Source organism: Manacus candei, unplaced genomic scaffold, assembly GCF_025592945.1.
Source record: "Manacus candei isolate 608988 ecotype Guabito, Panama unplaced genomic scaffold, ASM2559294v1 h1tg000028l, whole genome shotgun sequence".
In the NCBI taxonomy this organism is placed as follows: domain Eukaryota; kingdom Metazoa; phylum Chordata; class Aves; order Passeriformes; family Pipridae; genus Manacus; species Manacus candei.
In genome coordinates this window covers 28726466-28748321 of record NW_026138076.1, presented here as the reverse complement: position 1 = coordinate 28748321, position 21856 = coordinate 28726466, and the positions used below count along the sequence as shown (strand labels likewise).

At 42.9% G+C, this 21856-nt stretch overlaps 1 protein-coding gene across 10 annotated transcripts in view; it reads left to right on the top strand.

Annotated features, from left to right (window-relative positions):
* The window catches only part of EPHA5 (EPH receptor A5), a 200343-nt gene extending 183195 nt beyond the window's left edge, over positions 1–17148 (top strand). For 7 of the 10 annotated variants that reach the window (XM_051790688.1, XM_051790689.1, XM_051790687.1 and 4 more), the window contains 3 exons: positions 1010–1203; positions 6098–6253; positions 14317–17148. In XM_051790688.1, the coding sequence (XP_051646648.1) occupies positions 1010–1203; positions 6098–6253; positions 14317–14422 (456 nt within the window). In that variant the 3' untranslated portion in view covers positions 14423–17148. Of the gene's footprint in view, positions 1–1009; positions 1204–6097; positions 6258–9815; positions 12388–14316 lie in introns of those variants that run through there. The other 3 variants (XM_051790682.1, XM_051790681.1, XM_051790686.1) reach the window with 2 other exon arrangements.
* The last annotated feature ends 4708 nt before the right edge of the window (positions 17149–21856 follow it).

Genomic DNA, 21856 nt, shown 5'->3' with positions numbered 1-21856 from the left:
TCCCACAGTGAAGCACTGTGGTTTTCCACATAGCAAATATCTGCTTCCACCCTCTTTTGGTCAAGGAGTCTTGGGAGTAGAGGGTGTGAAGATGTGCTGCTGGAACTCTCTTGGCACAGACGCAGACCCTTGTGGCTTGAAATGTGAGCTGCATTCTCCTGAAAATTGTAATGGTTCAAAATGGGAACTGCTGGGCTTGGAGCCCTGCTGTAAATCTGCCCCAAACTGGGGAAAACAAGTTGCTTTCTTAAATTCTGCCCTCATTTATTCATTTCTGCCTTTCAAGAGGACAGGCAGCACATGTGCATACCACTTGTTTTAGATATAAAACCATAGATGGTTTGTATTTGAAATCAGTGCAACAACTCCCCTGGTTTTAATTTACATACTCTTGGGCTGACATTTTAAATTCCTGGCAGAAATGCGACCACACTGAGAAACGACTAGACCCAGACAGTATTGAATGATATATGAGATGGTTGTTCTGCCTCTGCCTTGAATCCATCCATCAATTAGCATTCAAAGTCTCTTTTGAAATACAGTCAGACGTTTATTACTGTAATACAAATTTGTGGTCTAGCACATGCCTTTTCATTTAAAAAGAAACCAACATCTGAATAAACAAAATCAGTGCACTCCATGAAGATGCCAGAAAGCCCTGTAGGTTGCTTTTTGTGGACTTAACATAGGCTCCAAGAGTTTCCTGCCATATAACCTATCGACCGCAACTGAGCTTTGAACAAGTACAACCTGACAATCTGGCCCCCTGGTTGCAGCAGTGCCTTGGCTTTCTAGATTTACTTTGCAGTGACCAAAAATTGAGTTATTCAACATCCCATAGAAAATATGAAAGATAGAGGGTTCAGTGGACTTGTCTTTTATAGACAGAATTGGGGTGTGGCAGGATTCTACATGAGTCTATTGCTGGTTCCAAATTTCTGTATTTAAGTCAAGTTGCATTTGGGAAAAAGGCAAGAGGAAGAAAAGCCTTGTGTTTTGTCTCCCGTAGGTGATTAAAGCTGTGGAGGAAGGCTATCGCCTGCCAAGTCCCATGGACTGCCCTGCTGCTCTTTACCAACTAATGCTCGACTGCTGGCAGAAAGACCGCAACAGCAGGCCCAAGTTTGACGAAATTGTCAGCATGTTGGACAAGCTCATCCGTAACCCAAGCAGCTTGAAGACGTTGGTTAATGCATCGAGCAGGTACAAACACAAGCCAGAACCATTTCTCAGATCAAGCTCCTTGTCTGAATACCCACCTCTGGGGTTGATGCCTGTGTGCATCTGTGGGTGGATGTTCCTCCAGCTTCATTATGTCCAGGAGAGTTTTCTCAAATCAACTTTTTCTATTGCAGTCGGCAGCCAGGTGAGCAGTTCACTTACTTTAAATGCAGTGCTGCTGCAACAAAGAAAATTACTGTGGTCTGTCTTTTAGAAACAGGAGTTTCAGCAGTATTTATAGGTCTATGATAAAGCTACCTGTGCTCTACTCCAAGGTTAGAGACAGCAAGACTTGGGTGCATGAAATAAATGCTGCTCAAATTGTCTGCCTGTTGACTTTATTTTGGTAATACAAATGAAGAGTATCTCTTGGCTAAACTTTTTGGATGTGCAAAGCTCAGAGATGTCCAGGTACATCCTTTCCCAACTACTCCCAGGCGTGCTAGGCACCACTAAAAGTTGTGAGAGACTTGAGAGGATCTTTTTGGTTTCTAACACACTCAAACACTTCACTAAAACAACATTAAATAAATAGAGCAGCCAGTTTGCATTTAAACATGAATCTGAATAGCTACACAGCTACAAGTAAGGTAAGCACAGTCAAGAAATAAAACTGCACTTGGGGAAAAAAAGCTAAATATTTTTTAAGGAGTTTTAGTACTGGCTTCTCCACCATACTGGAGTCTTGGACAGGCTTTTTCTGTGAGCCATCAGTGTTGCTAATCACTCAGTCCCTTGCAAGGTCATAAAGGAGTAATGAATATGTATATCACTGATGCTTCACTGGTGGCAGTGGAGCTCCCCTAATTAACACTGGATAAGGCCCTTCAGAAAGACTTATTCTCAGAGAAGGGGAAAAAAAAGAGATGTTGTTTTCCTAGGACAGGTATGAGGGAAATAAGTTGAGGTTAGACTGGTGGCATGGACCAAAACAGATATACTATTGTGAGCTTATAGTCATTTGTCTTCACACCTTCCAAGTGGGTCTTGCACTGCTACATGTGACCCATTTCACCTGTTGCAGCTGGACATCTCCACAGTGGCATGTCCCCACATTTGGCATTTCATGCACTAAAAGAGAAGAACCTGAAATCTCTGTTAATTTTTAAATACAAGATGGATCTGATTCCTTGGGCTATTTTACATGCATCATTTACTGTCTGAAGAAGAAATTACTCTTATTAGCAATTAGATGTAATGTCAGTGCCAGCGAACCTGCAGGAAGAGGTTTATGATAGCATAAAATATATGATATTTTTCTTTTATTTTCGGTTCAGAACAGTTATTTTCCAGGCCTGTTATGCAGTGACTCATGCACGCTTTTATACCAAACTGTTATGCCAGAAAAGAGGAGAGTAGACAGCAAACCATTTCCTTGAGCTGCTAAGCATTTTGCTGATGTTTTATTCCATGAACAGGTCCCTGTAATTCCAATCCTCTGCCTTTCAGAGCTGCTGTGAGTATTTTTGATATGGATGGAGCACCTAAGCAGCCAGGCTTTGGGGCTGTATTTCCGTACTCATAGATTGCTGTGCCCAGAACATAGTATTCAAAATGAATCATAATTTCAATGTAGAGCAGCTGTAAAGTATTTTTTTATATATGTAATGTGTTCTTTATGGAAATTCTCATTAATGCAAATAAGGGAGGAAGTCACTCTCTACATTACAGCATGTGCATATCAGTAGGTACCTCCTGACATTAGTGATGAAAATCCACTTCTCATTATGATTACTTAGGAGTTTTGAATTTCTCATGTGTATAAAATGTTATGGGAAGCCATTATGTTCCTGGTACTGCAAGTATTCACATTTTATTGGACCCTTCAGCATTGCTATTAAGTAAACAAATAATACTAATGTGCTCATAAAATATATGAATATTCCTGAAGTGCTATAATAATATAATATCCCAGCTCCCCTTCTAGTTGAAAGTCTTATAAATGTAATACCATCAGAGGCTGATCCAGAAAATGTTTTTTTACCTGTGGATAATAATCTTCACACTAGGCTTATGTTAGCTGTATGTCCCGCTTTACAAAGCAGGCGGCAAATCTAGTTTCTCTCCTGGCTGACCTTGGACAAGCTCTCTCTGCTCTCTGCACATCATTAGTACGGTGGTGGACCTGTCCGTGGCACGAGTCGCTTGTGCTAGGTACTCTATCGATGCTTCTGCCATGGTGAAGGGTTATTATTTGCCTGAATTGCTTCTTCCGTGCATGGCATAGCTGAGCAGGTAGCAATTGCCATGGCGAGGTCTGGAGTGAGGGAGCAGTTTACCTCTGGTTTCAGGGCTGGAGCATGGTTGGAGCATTGCTGCTCTCTGCAGGGCTCGCTGGATGTTGTCTGCATCTGAAACTCCCACATGACTGTGCAGGAGCAGCCTCTGAAGTGTTAACAGCAGCCTGCCATTGATGGACACTGCCGGGAAATGTAATTTGGGTTTCAGCTTCCAGGCTCTGGGCTGCCTTAAGTTAATTATGAGCTTTAAAGGCAGAGGAAGAAAACAGAGCAGGAGGAGTGAAACTGAAGACTTTGAATTAAGAGTGACTGGGGGAGCCTGCTTGTAGCAGGGATCACAGAATTACGGAATATGCTGAGTTGGAACAGACCCACAAGGATCACCGAGTCCAACTCCTGGCTCTGCACAGGACCATCCCCAAGAGTCACACCATGTGCCCAAGAGTATTGTCCAAATGTTTGTTGAACTCTGTCAGGCTTGGTGCTGTGACCACTTCTCTGGGGAGCCTGTTCCAGCACCCAACCACCCTCTGGATGAAGAACATTTTCCTAATATCCAACCTAAACCTCCCCTGACACAACTTCAGGCCTTTGCTTCAGGTTCTGTCACTGGTCACCACAGAGAAGAGATGAGTGCCTGCCCCTCTTCTTCCCCTCACGAGGAAGTTGTAGACTGCAGTGAGGTCTCCTCTTAGTTTCCTCTTCTACAGTCCAAGTAACCTCAGCTGCTCCTCATACCTCTTCTCCTCAATCATCTTTGTTGCCCTCCTTTGTACACTCTCCAGTAGCTGAATATCTTTCTTATATTGTGGTGCCCAAAACTGCACACCATATTCAAGGCAAGGCCGCCCCACTGCAGAGCAAAGCAGAACAATCCCCTCCCTCAACTGGCTAAGCAACGCTTTGCCTGATGCCCCTAGGACATGGTTGGCCCTCCTGTCTGCCAGGGCACAATGACTCAACCAGGACCCCCAGGTCCCTTTCCTCAGCACTGCTCTCCAGCATCTCATTTGCCAGTCTCTGTGTACATCCAGGGTTGCCCCATCCCAGGTGTAGAATCCAGCACTTCCCCTTGTTGAACTTCATATGGTTGGTGATTGCCCAGTCCTCTAATTTGTCAAGGTCTCTCTGCAGGGCCTCCCTGCTTTTAAGGGAGTCAACAGCTCCTCCCAGTTTTGTGTCATCTGCAAACTCACTTAGTATCCCTTCCAGTCCTGCACCAAGTCATTCATGAAGATGTTGAAGAGCACTGGGCCTAAGATGGAGCCCTAGGTGACCAGTCCACTAGTGACCAGATGCCAGCCTGATGTAACCCCATTCAGTATTACTCTTAGTGCTTGGACCCCTGAGCCAATTGTTCACCCACCATATGATGTGTTTATCCAGGTATGTTGGACATTTTGTCCAGAAGGCTACTGTGAAAGACAGTATCAAAAGCTTTACTGAAATCCAAAAAGACTACCTCAACTGTCTTCCCTTGATCAACTAGGTGGGTTACCTTGTTATAAAAGGAAATCAGGTTTGATAAGCAGGACTTTTCTCTCATGAAGCTGTGCTGGCTGTGACCAATGACAGTGTTGTCTTTCAGGTGTTTTTTGATACCTCCCAGAATAATCTTCTCCATAACTTTACCAGACACTGAAGTGAGACTGACAGGCCTGCATATTTCAGGGTCCTCCTTCTTGCCCTTCTTGAAAATTGGAACAACGTTTACCAACTTTGAGTCAGCTGGGACCTCTCCACATTCCCAAGACTGCTCAAAAATCATGAGAGAGGTTTTACAATTACATCAGCCAGCTCTTTGAGGATTCTTGGATGAATCTCATCAGACCCCATACATTTGGAGAGATCCAGTTGGAGCAGCAGATCCCGCACAATTTCAGGGTCGACTGGGAGTTGGTCATTCTCGCAGTCATGGTCCTCCAGCTCAGGGCACTGAGATCCCCTTGGTCTGTCATCCATGTTGAAGACAGAGGCAAAGAATGCATTAAACACCTCTGCCTTGTCTCTGTCCCTGTTTGTGAGGGGACTATCCTCATCCTGTAGTGGTCTAATGTTATTTCTGTACTACCAGTTGCCATTAATATATTTGAACTCTTTTTATTGTCCCCCATATTTCTGTCCAGCTTCAACTCCAGCTGAGCTTTGGCCACATGAATTTTCTCCCTGAAGAGGCAAGCAGAATCTCTGTATTCTTCCCACGTCACCTGACCTTGCTTCCACTTGGCATATACCTTCCTTTTTTGCCTTAGCTCCAAAGGAGATTGCTGCTCAACCAAACTGGCCTTCTGCCTTGTCTGCTTGACTTCTGACATTTGGGAATTGCCTGTTCCTGTGCCCTTAGGGGTGTTGCTTGAAAAGTGACCAGCACTGATGGACCCCAACAATCTTCCCTCCTTTTTCTGCTTTTGGTAGGACCACAAATGGCAGGAACTCAAAAATGAGTGAAGTTACAGGTGAAGTGATGTGTTTGATACATTGCATAACAAGCCTGCTGGGAGGATTTAGGCTGCAGCAACCACTGAAAATGGAACAAGAAAATCATCTTTACCATATAAAAATACAAGTAACTTGAGTCATGTTGTGTACATCTTGATACTGATTCTGTTTGCTTCTTTGTTTTTGCTTGTCTTTAGAGTATCAAATCTGTTGGTGGAGCACAGTCCAGTTGGGAGTGGTGCCTACAGGTCGGTGGGTGAGTGGCTGGAAGCCATCAAAATGGGCCGATACACAGAGATCTTCATGGAGAATGGATACAGTTCAATGGATGCAGTGGCTCAGGTGACCCTAGAGTAAGTAGTTCTCAGATCATTTTCACCTCATTTTTTGGAACTGCAGGGGGAAGGGGGGGGGAAGACAAACCATTCAAAAATATGCAGGGATGAGACTGCAGAAAGGGAAAATATTACCCTTTGTTTGCAGTCTACAGTTTCTCATGTAGCACCTCTATTGATGATAACAAGTGCAGGCAAGACTAAAACTTACAGTCACTACATTGGCAGCCATCACTCTGACTCTTTTACTCACAGATATTAATGCATGATTTTGAGTAATTGCCAGGCCATCCTCTCAGCATAATAGCAGTTGATTATTTGAGGTTACCAACAAATAAAATCCCCACCCTTCTAGTAAATGTATAGGTGCTAGAGTCCCTGCTGAGATATACCAGCTTCACACCAGATTAGCTGGTTTCACGGTTGATCTGGATGTAACCAAGTGGACAGTCAAGCCCAGTAAGGCGTGGAAATAGTACTCAACAATAACAGAAATAGATACGGCCAGGGCCAATGGAAGAGCATCAGCAAACCCACAGCTCTAGGGGACAGACTTCATGGCTGAGACTCTTTCTTCTGCATGTGCCCTTGGTTTTTGCACGTGAATATGACTGCAGTTGGGGCAACAGCACTAAAATTACTTGCTAAATGCCTTGGGGCTGATAATTTGTTATGCTCAACCTTTAACTGCCTGACTTGCTTGTGTAATTATGCCAGATTTTTCTCCTACTGCCTGCCACTTTCTCAAACTCGCTTCAAAGCCTGCCTTTCTAGCTGGGTTAATTTGAGCTTAGTTTACTGCAGGTATTAGGGCAGAATGGGAAATATTATGCTCTGTGCTGCTTGGGAGAAGGTTGTGTCTCCTCTCACCACGTGCAAATTACCAGTGCACATACAGAATTGGCGCCGAGGGTTAAGAGTAAAACAAGAAAAATCCCCACACCCCACAGAACTGCAGCATTTCCTCCTGTCTGCCACAGGGCTTGCTGTGGAGCTCACTGTACAGCATAGGAGTCCTTTGCCTGTGATGCAGGTTGGTAATATCTCTATGGAGTTCAGTTTCACGTTACATACATGGAGGGAGTGCAGGAACATATCTGCTCTCACACTGATTTTATTTGCTTCACTCATGTTATCAATTTACCCCTTACACCTGGACTCATCCAGTCTTTCTTCAGGCGTTTACATGAAAACCCTGAGCTAGGGATGAAATCCTCTCTAGCAACTGTCTGGGAAGTCAGGGTGCATGGATTTCTACCTAGATCTTTTTTTGAGTTCCTGAGATTCTTACATGTTGCTTCCCAGCCTAGTCCTGCGATTACATGCCATGTTACTTTGGCTTTTGAGGACTCCACAGTTTAGATTGGTAATCTACAAATGTTAACCAAGGAAGAGGACCATCCCCAGGATGCCCACACAGCAGCAATACTTAGTAGTTGAATGGAAAGAAGAGGGATAGGATGAAGCAGTAATTTAAGAGAAAAGGAGCATTCTTGTCTACTATACCACCTCATTCTTATAACCAGAGCAAATTCTGGTAGAAAATACAGATTGTCTAAAACACATCACAGATTTATTGTTGTTACATCACGTATTTATTGCTGTTTAGCTGAATTAGCCATGTCAGAAAAGAAAACTAGGCTTCTAGTTTGTTCCTCTTTAGCATTTTATGTAATTTCAAGAGCTCTAAATGAAATGCTCAGAAGTGAAATGCTTTGGTTTGGATCAGTGAAAGTGTTGAGTTTAAAATTTAAAATTTCAGATATGAAATTTTCTCTTAATTTGACTTTAAAACTCAACTATTTCCCTGTGTTTACTCTTCGGTATTCCAGAAACTTCAAAAATATCCCCCAAGATCTTTTCAGGCTCCCCAAAATGTGTTTCAAAATGGTTGTTCTAATTGGCAGTGAACCAAGGAACCCATTATCTGTACAGTTCTAGCCAGAAAGGCAAGTTGGTCTGAAGTCTTAATGAAATAATAGTTACCAGAGATGCTCTGACCTCCAGCTGCAAACCACCTCTAAGGCCCCCTCACCAGGTCCCAGTATGTTCTCTATAGCACAAGTTTCATCCTGCTCACCCCAGTGTAGACAACATGTCTAAGCTGCTCAGCTTCAACTTTCTTCTGGGCTTTTACAGCAGCAGAGCAGTGCAAAGGAGCTGATGCCTGGGAGCCTAGGGAGCTTCTGGATTTTGGTTGTTTGAGTTTTTATAAAACGAAAGGAAGCATTTCATGGATCCATCTTGCATTTTAGTTGAAACTGAAAAAAAGGTTGAAACTAATTCGAGCTAGTTAGTTATCCATGCCAGTAAATAAATTCCCTGTCCCCACCCCAACTACCTGTGGACAGAGGTGCTTGCAGAGATGCTTGCTTGGTTCTTCTCTCTCTCAGCCCTCATACCTTTGTGTTGCAGTGCTGGCTTAACAAGAAGGCTTGACCCCACTCAGGTTTATTTTAGGGAAAACAGTGGAAGACTAATTAAAAACCCAACTAGCCATCCAAATCAAAACTTCTCTCATCTCTCTCAGATGCAAAAAAAAAAGACAAAAGACCAGATTCTCAGCTATTAAAAAAAAAAGAGAAATCATCATAGTGGCTAAAGAGGGAAAGCGTCACATATTGAAGGCCTGAACCACATGCTCAGATTGATGTAAACTGGCAGGTTGCCCTTAAAAAATAAAGTAAGGGAGAAAAATGGCTCCTAATGCGCTCAGCTGAGACTCTCATGGGTTCCCCAGAAAATAAACAGAATAAGCAAAGTTCTTAAAAGGTTAATATACTGGTGGTTTTAGTTTTCTGGAGGTTTTAATATTTTTTTCTCCCTCTAAAAGGGAACAACAAAACATTTTGTACTCTGCGAAGGAGAATTCAGGTTAAATGTTCCTTGTCATTTTTAATACAGGCAACTGTTCTGTATATTACAGAGCTGGGACTTGGGGGGATCAGGTGAAAAGATGATCTGAACATCTGAAAGAAGCTTGCTTTCCCCAAATGACATCAGTAAAACAATCTTTACAATTTAAGAAGTTACCTTCAAATACCATCCAAAATGGTCTTCACCAAATTCAAACAGTGTAGGAGACAGATGTAGAAATTAGATGGAGAAAGGAGAACTCGATAATTGCTGCCAGAAAAGGCAGGAGAAAAAAAATATAATGAATGTAAAGAATTCCTAAAATCTACTGAAAAAAAAAAAAAATTACTGGTGCTGTAGGAGGGGTTGGCCAAAACGCTCACAGGACTGGTGACTGTGGGGGTGCCTAGCTTATGGCTTCTTTACAGGACGTGGTTGAGATAGGGTTGAGATAGTAGATGTTCAGCTTCTTTTTTTTTTTTTTTTAATCCTCCCTCCCCTGTCATGCAAAGTAAAATCCTGATTACCACCCTGATTCTTTCAGACTAATGGCTTGGTGCATTTATTTCAGGGAAGAGTAGTATTAGTGACAAATTTCTGAAAGCAAAAGATTAAAAACTGATTAATATCACCCCAAGTCCTAAGCTCTGCCTGCTTAAGCAAAGACCTGAAATTGTATGTGTTCAAAGAGTGATTTCTACATTTAGCTCTAATTCTTGCAAAGGGATGAATCACCTTGTGAAAAGTGGAGCCTCACCCTCCACCCCCTCTTTCCAACTGGATATCAGACTTGAAGGGAACCTTTCCAGTGGACCAGACCTGCTCTTTAAACTTGTGGACCACCTAGTGACTTTGAGTGTGTCTGGAGCTCTTTCAATCCACTGCAAGAATAACTTTACAAGGACAATACTCAAGAATAGATAGATCCATGACATGAGTTTCAGTCTGATCCTTGACTGGACCAATTACTAACCATGTGGACTACATATTTTCACCTTTTGAAAGATCTGTACTCACTGAATCTCAGGACACCCTGTTGTTTGTTATTAGATGAAGAGCTCTGAATATTTGTAATAACATGTGCTGTGTTGCTTTGCATTGTATATATTTTTTCTTCTAAAATAAAATAAATTATTTATTAAATGTTATACTGAATGAAGAGCATTTAAGAGTTCACCTGCTCTACATGCTTATTTTTAACCTGAAATCTCAGTCCTGAGATTGTGATGCTGTGTCTGCTTCTGAACAAATTCTCATCTTGTAATCAAGTAGAATGGGAATTATGAATAAGAGCAGATGAACTCTTAAAACAATTTTTTTTTTAAGTTCCTCATTTCATGCAATAGTCCCTAGCAAGTGGATTCCTCTCTCTTTAGCATCATCTGAAGGTCTTTGAGGTTCTTCTTGTTTCCCCCCCATTTGAACTGACAACTCACTAACTCCATGAGTAGTCCCAGTCTGCATGAGCAATTGTAGTAATACCAGGCTCAGAAGAGTGGTGAAATCTGGCCTGGATGGGAGATGAAATACAAAACATCTGTGATAGGTTGATGGCTGCCAGCCATGGAGATCATTCAGGAACCTGTCCCTTTTTCTTGCATGACTAACCGGCTGGTGAGGGGGTTGTGTTTTATGTGGAAATACAGTCCTAGTCTACACTGTGTTTGGCAAACTGGTCCATGGTGTACAAGTAGTTCTATTTGTAAATAAAATGTTTTAAATATATTTCTTACAACATGGAGACTGTGAATTCAACCCGTGCAAATGGAGGATATTGCAGGGAAGGGGATACCGTGTTGTCACTGTCACGTTGCAGCTGGACTTCTGTGTAAGGCTGTGGTAAGAGAGCAGCATGCGTGCAGCTGTATACAGGCTGTTTGGGATGAGCCCACACCAATTTTCCCCTTTATTTCCTTGGCTTTTTGGTCACCTTAGATCAGCCTTTTAGTACCGTGTTGACAAGGGATTCGAATTCCTGCTTGGTTTCATTTTCAGCCCAGTGTGACTGAAAGAAATGAAAAGGGGAGATTTTCTCCCTAAAATAAGAATAAAAGTTGTCTCATGGCTGGGGAGGTCAAGTATTTTGAAGCAGGGAGGCCACACAGCACATGGGTGCATGTATCTCTGCTGCAGCAGCACACACAAAACCCGGCACCAGGGATTGGGTCACTCCCACAGCAGGGTGCAGCCTGCATCCTGATTACAAGTGTTGTTTGCCCACGGGTCTTAGCTGTGCCTTTTCTCCCTCTGCAGAGCTGAGCCCAGTGAAATTACCACTTGGCTGCAGTAACATGAGCCAGACAGCTCTGGACTGGAGCTTGAGAACAGCTGTTTCGCAGCCCTTTGGTACAGAAGTTGCTGGGAGGTTTTTGTCCCCAAACAAGCTGGTTTGCTCACCCAATTCTGTTTAAAATTGACTTCTGCCTTATGCTGCTTCAAGTCCTTCAGCACTGGATGCACAGGAGGGTGCAATATCCTGTAAGTCATGCTTAAAAATGGGAATTAAAGCTCCTGTGTTCTCTGGGCAGTTTTTGGAAAGTTTTGTTGTTGTCTTTGCTATGCGCAAGGTGGCTTTTGAATAAAGCTGCTGATTTTATACTAGGTGAGCATCTGGCTCAGGAGCTTTGTCTTCTGGTTCATCTGTGCAGAGGTGAAAGACCCCATGGTACTGTTTTTCGCCTTTCTGAGGAGTCCCCATGCCTTTGGCTGGTGGCTTCACATTCGAGAGGATTTGATATTCAAAAAAAAAATAGACTGGATCCCCTGGTGAGCAGCTAATGGATTGAAACCAGAAACTCTTTCTTTCTTCTTTCCCTCTTGTAAATCAATGAGACAATCCTCAAGGATATTGAGTTAAGGGGATACTATATGGGGAGGAAAAAAGGCTTTGTAGTGAGTAGGCAGGTTTTTATTAGACTGATGGGGCTGTGTGTGAAATGTGAAGACATACATGCCTTTCTCGAGGTTTCGGGCTGTTTTTTTCGGCATAACATGCAAGAGTATCAGAAATTATACATCTCTGAAGTACATGGTACTGGATTTTCAAAAGAGCTCAGCTTGCATTTTAGATACCTGAAAAACAAAGCTGAATTTTCAAAAAGTGCCAGCAGAGCAGCACTCAGCAGGGGGAAGATGGATGTTGGCTCTTTTAAAAATCAGGTCCTATAGTGTGTTGGTTTTTGGGTTTGTTGGGGTTTTTTGTTGGGTTTTTTTTATCTTTGGTGTGAACTTCCAACTGTGCTGTGTACATAAAATAAATTGCATGTAACAATAGCATTACTTCATTTTCCTTCATTATTAAGATGGCTTGTTGAACTAGTTTCATGAATCAGTGGAGGCAGAAATGAAAGCATGTCCCCCTGAAAAGGTAGAGACCTTTTACAGGTGCTGCAACCTTTTCTCTGCCAGGTAAGGAGCACTGCTGATGTGTCTCATTGACCTCCTTTGCTCCGTGCCCCTTAGATTGTGATTTCCTTTTGCATCATTGAGATGCACTGCTGAAAAAGGGTACAATAATGAAATTATGTGTTTAGCCTGAAGCAAAAAATCTGGTATTTTCCTAATCAAAAGGCTGAGAACATGACAGTCCTTGGAGAACAAGAGATCTAGCTTTTGGCTTCAACTAGTTTATGTGTTAATGTATTAGCCTTCACTCAGGATTGCTTTTTATTCAAAGCAATGTTCATCTGTGAATTTTTGGATATGGATGGTTGGTTGTTCTTGCACAGGAGTTTCTGTCCAGAATGTAAAGCTGCTGACAGAGGTACACCTCCACGGGCAGCTCATGCGTTGCATGAAAATATTTTGGTGGCCACTACACATGTACACCTGCAGTCCAGCACACAGCCGTGCTATGAACTGTAGGCTACATTTGCAATATGTCTCAGGGGATGGTTGGGCTCCCAGGTGTTGCTGGCGATCCCCAGACTTTGTATAAATGTGCCAGCATGGTTTCCAAAAAACAGCTGCATATTCAAGGAGGTCAGGTCTCATTGGCTTTCAGTGGAGAGCTTTGTCCTAAAAGACTTGCCCACAGCGTGTCAACAGTCTAGGATTCATGAGTGTATTGGCAGGACAGTAAGGCCTGACTTTGAAACATCCTTTACTCAGTCCAGTCTGGAAGTAGAAAGCAAAGGGCTGATATTTCTCTTTTGGAAGTCTTCAGACAAAACACCATGTCTCCTATTAAGTCAAACTGCTTCTCTAGCAGTTTCTGTGTCTTGTGCTGGAAACACATGCGCAATTGTCTTGATGTTTCTTCTGAGCTTTCATTCCTACAATTTCTTTGTTAACACTTTTCCACCTAGTAAGAAATCTATGCAATTATACTCTGCCATAGCTGATGACCTTACTTGGCTTTAGATGTGTCATTGAATCTAATTACCCAAGGTCCTGCTGTAGTATCTATAGGAGACAACTTGTCCCACTCCTGTCTTTGGATGGAATAAATTGTCCCCTGGAGGTGCCTCTTTCACACCATTCATGTGAATCGTGGTGATTGCCTTCAACTGTACAACTAAATTTTAGAGGGCTGAGTTCATGAGAAAAGAAACTTTCCTTCTGATTCTGCATGTTACATAAGCTAGCTTATTTTACAGCTTTCCTGCGATGGCAGTCCAGTAGGGAGACTCAACACAAATGCCTTTGGCTTATAGAATTCACCCAAAGCAAAAAAATGAAATGTGGGTTTATGGGAAGATTTGCAAAAACCCAGAGGGGAGCTTTTGCCAATTCCTGTTGACTTTAGGGGGTCATCAGGCTGGTGGCCATCCTTGAAGCTTTTGCCATTTGTGTTTCTTTGGCTTTGCCTTATCTGAAGAGAAAGGAACCATGGATTGACCTCACTTCTTACTGCTCGTATCTGAGATCAAATACTAACCTCTCCCATGAGAAGAGGAAACTGCAACACAGGCTTTCTTACGTGGCTTTTCTCTTGGAAATAGGACTTTTCACGCCTAGCAGAATCCTTGGCCAAAGATGATGCTGACACTTTGCTGTCCGGCCTTTCTCCTTGGACAGTGAGGTGATTTCTCTGAGATGCTGTCAGCCATAAAAAAAATTTTTTACAAATGGGGAAAATAAAACTTGCAAACTAAACTTGGCTTCGGGAGCTGCCAATGGTGACGGGTAGGCGCTGGCAGCAGCCTCAGCATATGCAGAGCGTGGTGTGCGCGGCAGCGTGTGCCTGAGAGGTCCATGGAACCAACGTCTGCTTTCTCCCACAGGGATTTGAGACGCCTGGGAGTGACACTTGTTGGTCACCAGAAGAAGATAATGAACAGCCTTCAAGAAATGAAGGTCCAGTTGGTGAATGGGATGGTGCCATTGTAACTCGGTTCTAAAGTTGCTTCCTCAAGTGGGTCGGTCCTGCACTTTGTACACTAGCCTTGAGATTTATTTTGACTAAAAAAAAACTCAAGAAAAGATAAAAAGGGAAATTCAGTGGTTCCTACACCTGAAGGACATTGGCTTCTGATGCAGCGTTTCTAAAGCAGTGTTTGACTAAAGTTTTCCTTTTCTTCCTGTTTGTGTCCTCATTTTCATGAAGTCAATGTAAGATGCATGGAACATGGAAACGAATCTGCTGTATGTGAGGTTAACCAGTCTCTTAAGCTTCAGTGGTGATAACAACAAGCCTCCCCACCACACATTGTTGTACATGGGAGGTACATATATATATGTATATATATATAGCACCTTTATATACTGAATTACAGCAGCACATGGTAATACTTCCAAGGACTGACTTGAGCAGAGGATTTTTGTAGCCATTCATGGGCTCCCAATAGCTGCAGTTTGCTGAAGTTTAACTTCAAGTCTTACTTGTCTACAGAAGTGTATTGAAGAGCAATATTAGATTATTTCTCAATAGATATTTTGTTTTTTAAATTTAAAGAAAAAAAATGCTGTTACACAGCATTAAGTTATAGAGACTAGCATATAAACATGTTGCTTGCTCCATGGCACATACAATACAGGGTGTATATTTTTTTTTCTTTCCTCTGTGTTACCAAGTTCTTTTTGTTTGCTCTTCAAGGAGGATAATATGTGATGAAGATGTATATACTGTACAGTTTGCTATGCATCAGGTACAAGATTGGGGCTTTTTCCTTGGTTTTTTCCTTTTTTTCCCCTCTTTCACTTTGTTTTGTCTCCCTTTTGTGTTACCCCTATGCTTTGTATTTTTGCTGCTGTTTTGTTTGAGCAACATATAACACCTTCAGAAGTTTTGATTGCGTATATGAGGTAGAAGGAGTCTGCTTAAATAAAAGATGTTACCCCCCCTCTTCCTTCCCACCATGGGCTGGGGACATCCAGAAGAAAAGTTCTGGTTCTTGGTGGCCTCCAGCAACAACATGGCATCAATTTTCCTGTGTCCTGGCCAAAGATAGTGTGGGATTGCCTCTATACCAGCATTTTAGCCCAGTAGCTGTCACCCAGTGCAGCCATCACCTCTGTTCCCAGAGCCCAGGAGAGAAAGCATGAGATGGTTTTAACTGGAAGGATTTTTACTGTTCCTCTACTCATGATGGGGGTTACGTCCTGGATCACAGTGTCGAAAGGAAGCCATGTTAATCCAGCATGGAGATTGTGTAGTATTTCTTCCACAGTGGAGGTGGGATTATTTTTGGAGCTGTGCTGTCCCAGGTTGTCTCTCCATGCATTTTCGGTTTGGCTATGGACCTGGTCATTTTGGGGCAGAGCACAGAGGAGCGGTAAGAGCAGAGCAGCCCAACATGGTCACAGTGATGGCATCCTGAGGGCAAGGAGATCCCATTCATCTGGGGCTAGCATGGCTCAGGTCAGCACTAGATTGTAGCTGAGGTTCAATGTGTCCATTAATGCCCATGGCTGCTATTTTCAGAGGGACCTTAGGGCAACCCGATCCCTTGGGAATCACATCAAGAGACAGTTTGAGGCTGTCCTTCTCCTTTTATTGAAGATTAGATTAATTTCATTTTCATAAATTGGGCTTTTATTTTGTGAAGACTTTGGTAAAAATTTTAAAGCAGCTCAACGGATGCGAAGTTTTTGCTGTTTCTGTAGATGTATTGCTTCCTTAGATGTTGGGTAGCATCTTGTGGCATCCTTCCTTAGCAATAACATCAATGTAGTGAGTTGCTGTAACTCCCTTTGTCCCCAGTGCTGCAGAACAGAGCCCCAGAAGCTCATACAGTGCCAAAAAGAGGCCTGTGTCCTTCATGTCTTGCAGAAGCAGGAGTTGCAAGACACCTTCAGCTGTTTCAAAGTCTTTCTTCCGTTTCCCCCAAACCTTTGGATAAGATTTGATACAAAGAACGTTTTCTAAAGAAAAGGGAAATGTCTAGGAAAAGAGAACTGAGTGTGTTTTTTTCTTAGCAGCAGGGCTTTGCTTGCTTTCAGCAGGGCTTCTTTAGGCAATATTTGCCTGTTCTGAAATGGTCTCCTCCTCCTCTGCAAGCTACTGCTGAGTTGCTCAGCAATTGGGAGAAATAAGAGGGAGAGGACCCATGGCAAGGTCTAACAAATCTTGATGGTGTGATTTCTCATCCTGTTGTTTCATTTTAGCAGCCACCAGACCACAAAAGAGGAAGGGGGTATCAAGACATAACAATTTCAGCACGGAAAAGAGATTTGTCATATAATAAATAAGATTATTAGAGCTGTCAGCAGAACAGTCTTGGGATTATTTGTGCCTCCCTGTCTGCAACGCTTGGGAAAATAACCTGTGGGAAGACAGAAACAACTCATTTCTTCATGAGGAATCGTTTATTTGCCTGCATCCATTGGTGTCACCAAGATGCTATTAGCAAATATGCAGCACTTTCTGCCCATCATCTCATTCCTTACCTGTTGGCTCTGTGGGAGGAGTTGGGTTTAGTCTTTTTTCCTGGGCTTTTGACAGCAAAATCCCCTTTCAATCATTTGTATGACTGGGATGCATACCAGATGCTGAAATAACCTTCGAAATGAGGAACCAGTGGAAAACAAAACTGTTCTTAAGCCAGACTGCATTTGTAAATAGGGCACCTCTTCTCACTTCCTCCAATAAATAAATAAATAACCTTTTCTATTTATTTCAAGAGCTGTTTTTGCTACAGATCTCTATATAATAGACTTTGTCTTGGAGCCAAAAGTAAAACAAAATGGTGTTTTAATGAGTACTGTCTAAAAGTTACAGCTTCTATATTCATGAGTGAATTCCAGAGACAATGGAGGTTTTTGGTTCCCATCCAAGAAGTACAAGTACTCCATATGTTGGGCATGATCATAGGTTTTGGGGTGCAGCAGAACAAGATGACAGTAACATTTTGCTGGTTATGCTCTTGGAAAGGGCTGCAGGTGAATTTCCTGCCTATGGTAAGTCCAAGCACTTTGCCTTTCCAGCTTGCTACTGCTGCAGCTGAGCCAACAAATTCTTTTTTTTGCAGTATATTTTGCTGATAGTTGCGAGAAAGGTATTTTAAAAGATCTGGGAGGTAAAATGGCTCTTTTAGATACAGTTTTTCATTTTGGGAGAAGGAAGTGTCCCCAAGAATGGCTTGTGTAGATTGATGCCTTTTCATTGTGCAGCTACCACTTGGAAAAACTACCTGAGCATTAAAAAGGAAGACTGATCTAAAAGGCAAAAAAATCAGTTTAAATTTTTTTATATGTTTGTGGCCAGAAGAACAAAAAATGAAGGTAAATTTTTTTTTCTCTATTCAGTGTTAAATATAATGTAGAAAGTCCCAGTGGTCAAGAAAGTGTGACTCCTTGGACTGCTGTGAACTTGAAATTAGTTGTTAAAGCATATGTAAAATACGTCAGTAGCACTCTTAAAATTAACACTTATTTTCCAATCCTTTATCATAGTTCCTTAGGGCAGGTAGGGCAGGAGCTGGTGCATCCAGTGCTGCCAAAGCCACAGCATCTGTCTCAGCTCCTTGCATCAGTGTTTTAACTTATAGGAGACTGTAGCATTGCTGTATTTATTCCTCCCCCCTTCTCCCTCCTTGGATGCTCTCTGTGCATTTTGTTTGTGTACATGTCTGGGTTTTTTTGTAGTGTAAGATACAAAATTTTCTATTTTTTCATAAAAATAAAACCCTTTCACTAACAGCAACATCCAGTTGTGGATCACAAGCATTCGTACCCCCTTGGCTTTCCATGAAGCATCAGGAAATAAAGGAAAGAAATAAATTCTCTTTATTTTTTCTCTCCTAAACACAGACTTGGTGCCAATCTTGTCATCCCTGGGGGAAAGAGGGACCTTTGGGAAGAGGGAGATGTGTAGACCCACACAAACACATCCTACCTTGTTACAGGCTGTTCTCTCTTTCCTCTGTTTTTTCGGGGAAAAATATGCTTTTTTGTCTGGTTTGTGGGGCAAAGGGCCTGCTGAAACAACCAAGCCCCAGAACAGCCCCTGGCCACACATCCCTCAAAAATACCAAATTTTTGTGATTTTTTTTTTTTTTTAATTACTCACAGGGTCTAATTTTCTCTGAATTTTTTTGGGGAGGGACCCCAGCAGACCCATGGCCAGCTGGAACACCCCCTACCACATCCCCTGCCCCATGGATTTGGGGGCAACCACATGCTGCAAAGTGGCATAGGCCAGCCTTAAAGAGAGGTGAGAAAACCCATAGGTGGGAAAGGCCGAGGGGCAAGGGGGAAAAAGATTGGCCTTGGAAAGGTATAACAGAGGCAGTGGTGGGCAGCTACCATCTTCTTGTCCGCTGCTAGAGGATAAAGGGAAGACCTGCAGATGAGAATATACTGTTTCTCTTGACATAATGGGAAACCGCGGCAGAAGATGGGTGGTGGTACACTCATAACGTGACCAGGAGCAGCATGCTAGGCTGGGACAGCAGAGGAATGCTGCCTTATATATTAAAGGGAGCACAAGGTCAATTGGGTTAGCAAACTGAGGTTGTCAGCAACTTGGATAAAATCTCTCTGGATTGACACACCAGTCCCCATTCAGTGTTTTCTTATTCAGCCTGAGGTTGTCTGCTGCTGGACCACAATGGTGACAGATGCTGGAAGGAATCGGAGGGGCTCTGAGGACAGGGGAAAAAACAGTGTTAACTTGCCCCATGTAGGCAGCATCCTTGGTAGCGTCATGGAGGCAGGCAGCCTGCTAAGGGGAAAATACGGAAATGGGGAAACTTCTTTAAAGAAGCTGAAACAGCTTTGCAGGTGATGGAGAGGCATTTGACAGGTGAGGTTGAGTTCATGGGGAAAACAGGAAGATTTGCCACCTCTAGAAGCTTCCATGTAAAAAAATGAAAGGAGGCAAGTGAAATCTTGAGGAACCAAGTGTGTTTTACAAGGTTTCCCTGATTTCAGCTGCCATATAAATAGGGATGGTGCCCTTATGAAGACACATCCATGACAGCAGCTGCCTCTGGCTCATGGTCCTCGGCCAGCAGGAGGAAGAAGGGGATTAGGATGCAAATGAACAACACTTGCTATTACTACCAATAAAGATGAGAGCTGGCTGCAAATTCCTTCCACAACAATGCTCCATTTTAAGTGAGCACTAAGGAATTAGGCAATTTCCTTGGGGCTTTGTGCTTCAGTTGGTTTGGGACCAGCTCTTACACAAATCTCAACTCAAAGTTTGCCTATTATTTTCCACTGCTAGGCTCAGTGTGAGAAGAGGCACTTATAATCTGTGGGCACCAGCTAATAAATTTACCTGCACAGAAAGGTAAGGTGCTTTACCTGCACAAAGGGTCCTTAAGCAGGTGCCTGACTTATTTTTTGCGTGGTTCTTCTGCACAGCCTCTGTCTGGTCTCTGCAATAAATGCACAGCTGCCCAACTCCTAACAATGCTTAACAAGCTGTGAACAAGGTAATATTATTCTCTGCGTCATTCTTGTTTTCAGTAAAGCTGAAATGAACTGAAAAGTGAGATGACCCCAGTGCTGCAACATTGCAGGGCAGCAAAACAACAACTCTTTCTTATTTTTCCTATCCAGTAACCTAAAAATGGGGCTCAGGGGGCTCTGAATCTCCCCCTCCTCTGCCAGCCTGGATGGGGTTCAAGCCTTCTGGCTAGTGCCAGAATCCCCAGAGGATACTGTGGCCTCAGGGCAGGAGCAGTGGGGAGGCTGCTCCCCATCACCCCATGAAGCCGAGCTGCCATGCAGAAAGCAATGCAAGATTTATGAAGCCATGAGGAGAAAGAGCAAGGGACTCTTCATGTATTTTTCATGGGCTGAACTGCATAAATAGCATGCAATGCATAAACTGTGACTGGATACTTCCACACAAAAAAAAAAAAGAAAAGGACCAGCAAGCAGAAGAAGAGATGAAAGAATGAGATAGATTTATTCAAGTCAACGAAGCCTGTTGAAAGTCACCCTCAAGTGCATTAAGAAGCAGCCAAAACAACACAAGCTGATCCTGGGGTGATTCATCTTTGTTGACATGAGGAGGGAGACAGACCTCGAGGACTGGAGAAGGGCACACGTTGTACCTGCTTGGTAAAATGGATGGGTGGGAGGAGAGAAACCACCTTATCTGCAATGCCTGGGATGTGATGTGGGACTTAGGGAGATGCTAGGACAGGTTAGTGTGGGAAGTGGATGACACTGAGGCACACAGAAACAGCTCAGAATGAGGTAAGACCAGAAAAAGAGGGCTACACTGGGAAACTCAGTGCAGGGATGAGTGCTGCAAAGGCAGCGTTCCCTGTGGCAGTTCTCTCAGCAGGTACACATGTGCTTCCAAGTGTGCAATTTTAATAATGCATCTGCTGCCAGAGCTCAAACCTTGATACATGAAGACAAAGCAATCCCACGCTGAGATCAGGTAGGAAATCGGAGCTGGCATCAGGTAGGAAATGGGAGCCAGAGCAGCATGGCCAGCAAAAGGCTTTGCTCATTTTGCATCCCTGAGAACAGAGCAGGGTGTGCTTATAGTTATTGCATGGCATGGGGTCTTCAGGGAAAAAAGCCTTGGAGAAACAGGAATTAATTTCTGATGCTCACTGAAGGTATCCATTGTCTCTATAATATGACTTCTAGTTGGAGCATTTGGTGCAATTCCTTTGGGACCCACTGGACATTGGTGGCTGCAGGCCCCTGCAATACAGTGACCTTTGATACCCCGTTAACATAGGGCTCATTATTTTTCTCCCAGTAAGTCCTGTGAGCCAGCCGTGGAGGAGAACAAGGTGCCCATGCAAGTGATTTTCTTACCCCATCATTTCCTCACCTCTAGCCGGGGTCAGCTCAGCTATTCATAGCATCAGCTATAATAATATTGAGCAAATTGAGTGTAATAAAAGAAGATGCTTTCTTACAGTGACGTGATGCTTTGATAATCTATTAGCAGCTCTAAGCAGGTTTTTTTGACTGCAAAACTCTCAGAGCTCCTCCATAAATGGCCAGTGGATGCATCTGTGCTGGTGAAGATTACTTATTTCTCTCACAGCTTATTTTTTTAACTACAAAACCAAAAGAAAAATCTGCCAAGCTGAAAAAAAAAAAGCAGCAAAACTGTGAGATAGGCTGCCTGCCGTTTTCTTGGTTTGCTCCCAATGAAGGCCGTATTTATTACAAGAAAATTGAAATCCTATTGATTTCTCTTCTGAGGCACTGTGTTTCAAGCTTGACATTTAAACATGAAACTCCAGGCTCTAAAGTTTAATCATTTACTCCTGTAGAAATAGAGTGTTTGGAGCCACTGAGAAAAAGGCCATGCAAGGTAAAAATATTTCGTTGGGGGAAAAAAAAGAAGATAGGGAAATTACACATTCATTTAAAAACGGAGGATAGGGAACGGCCTCT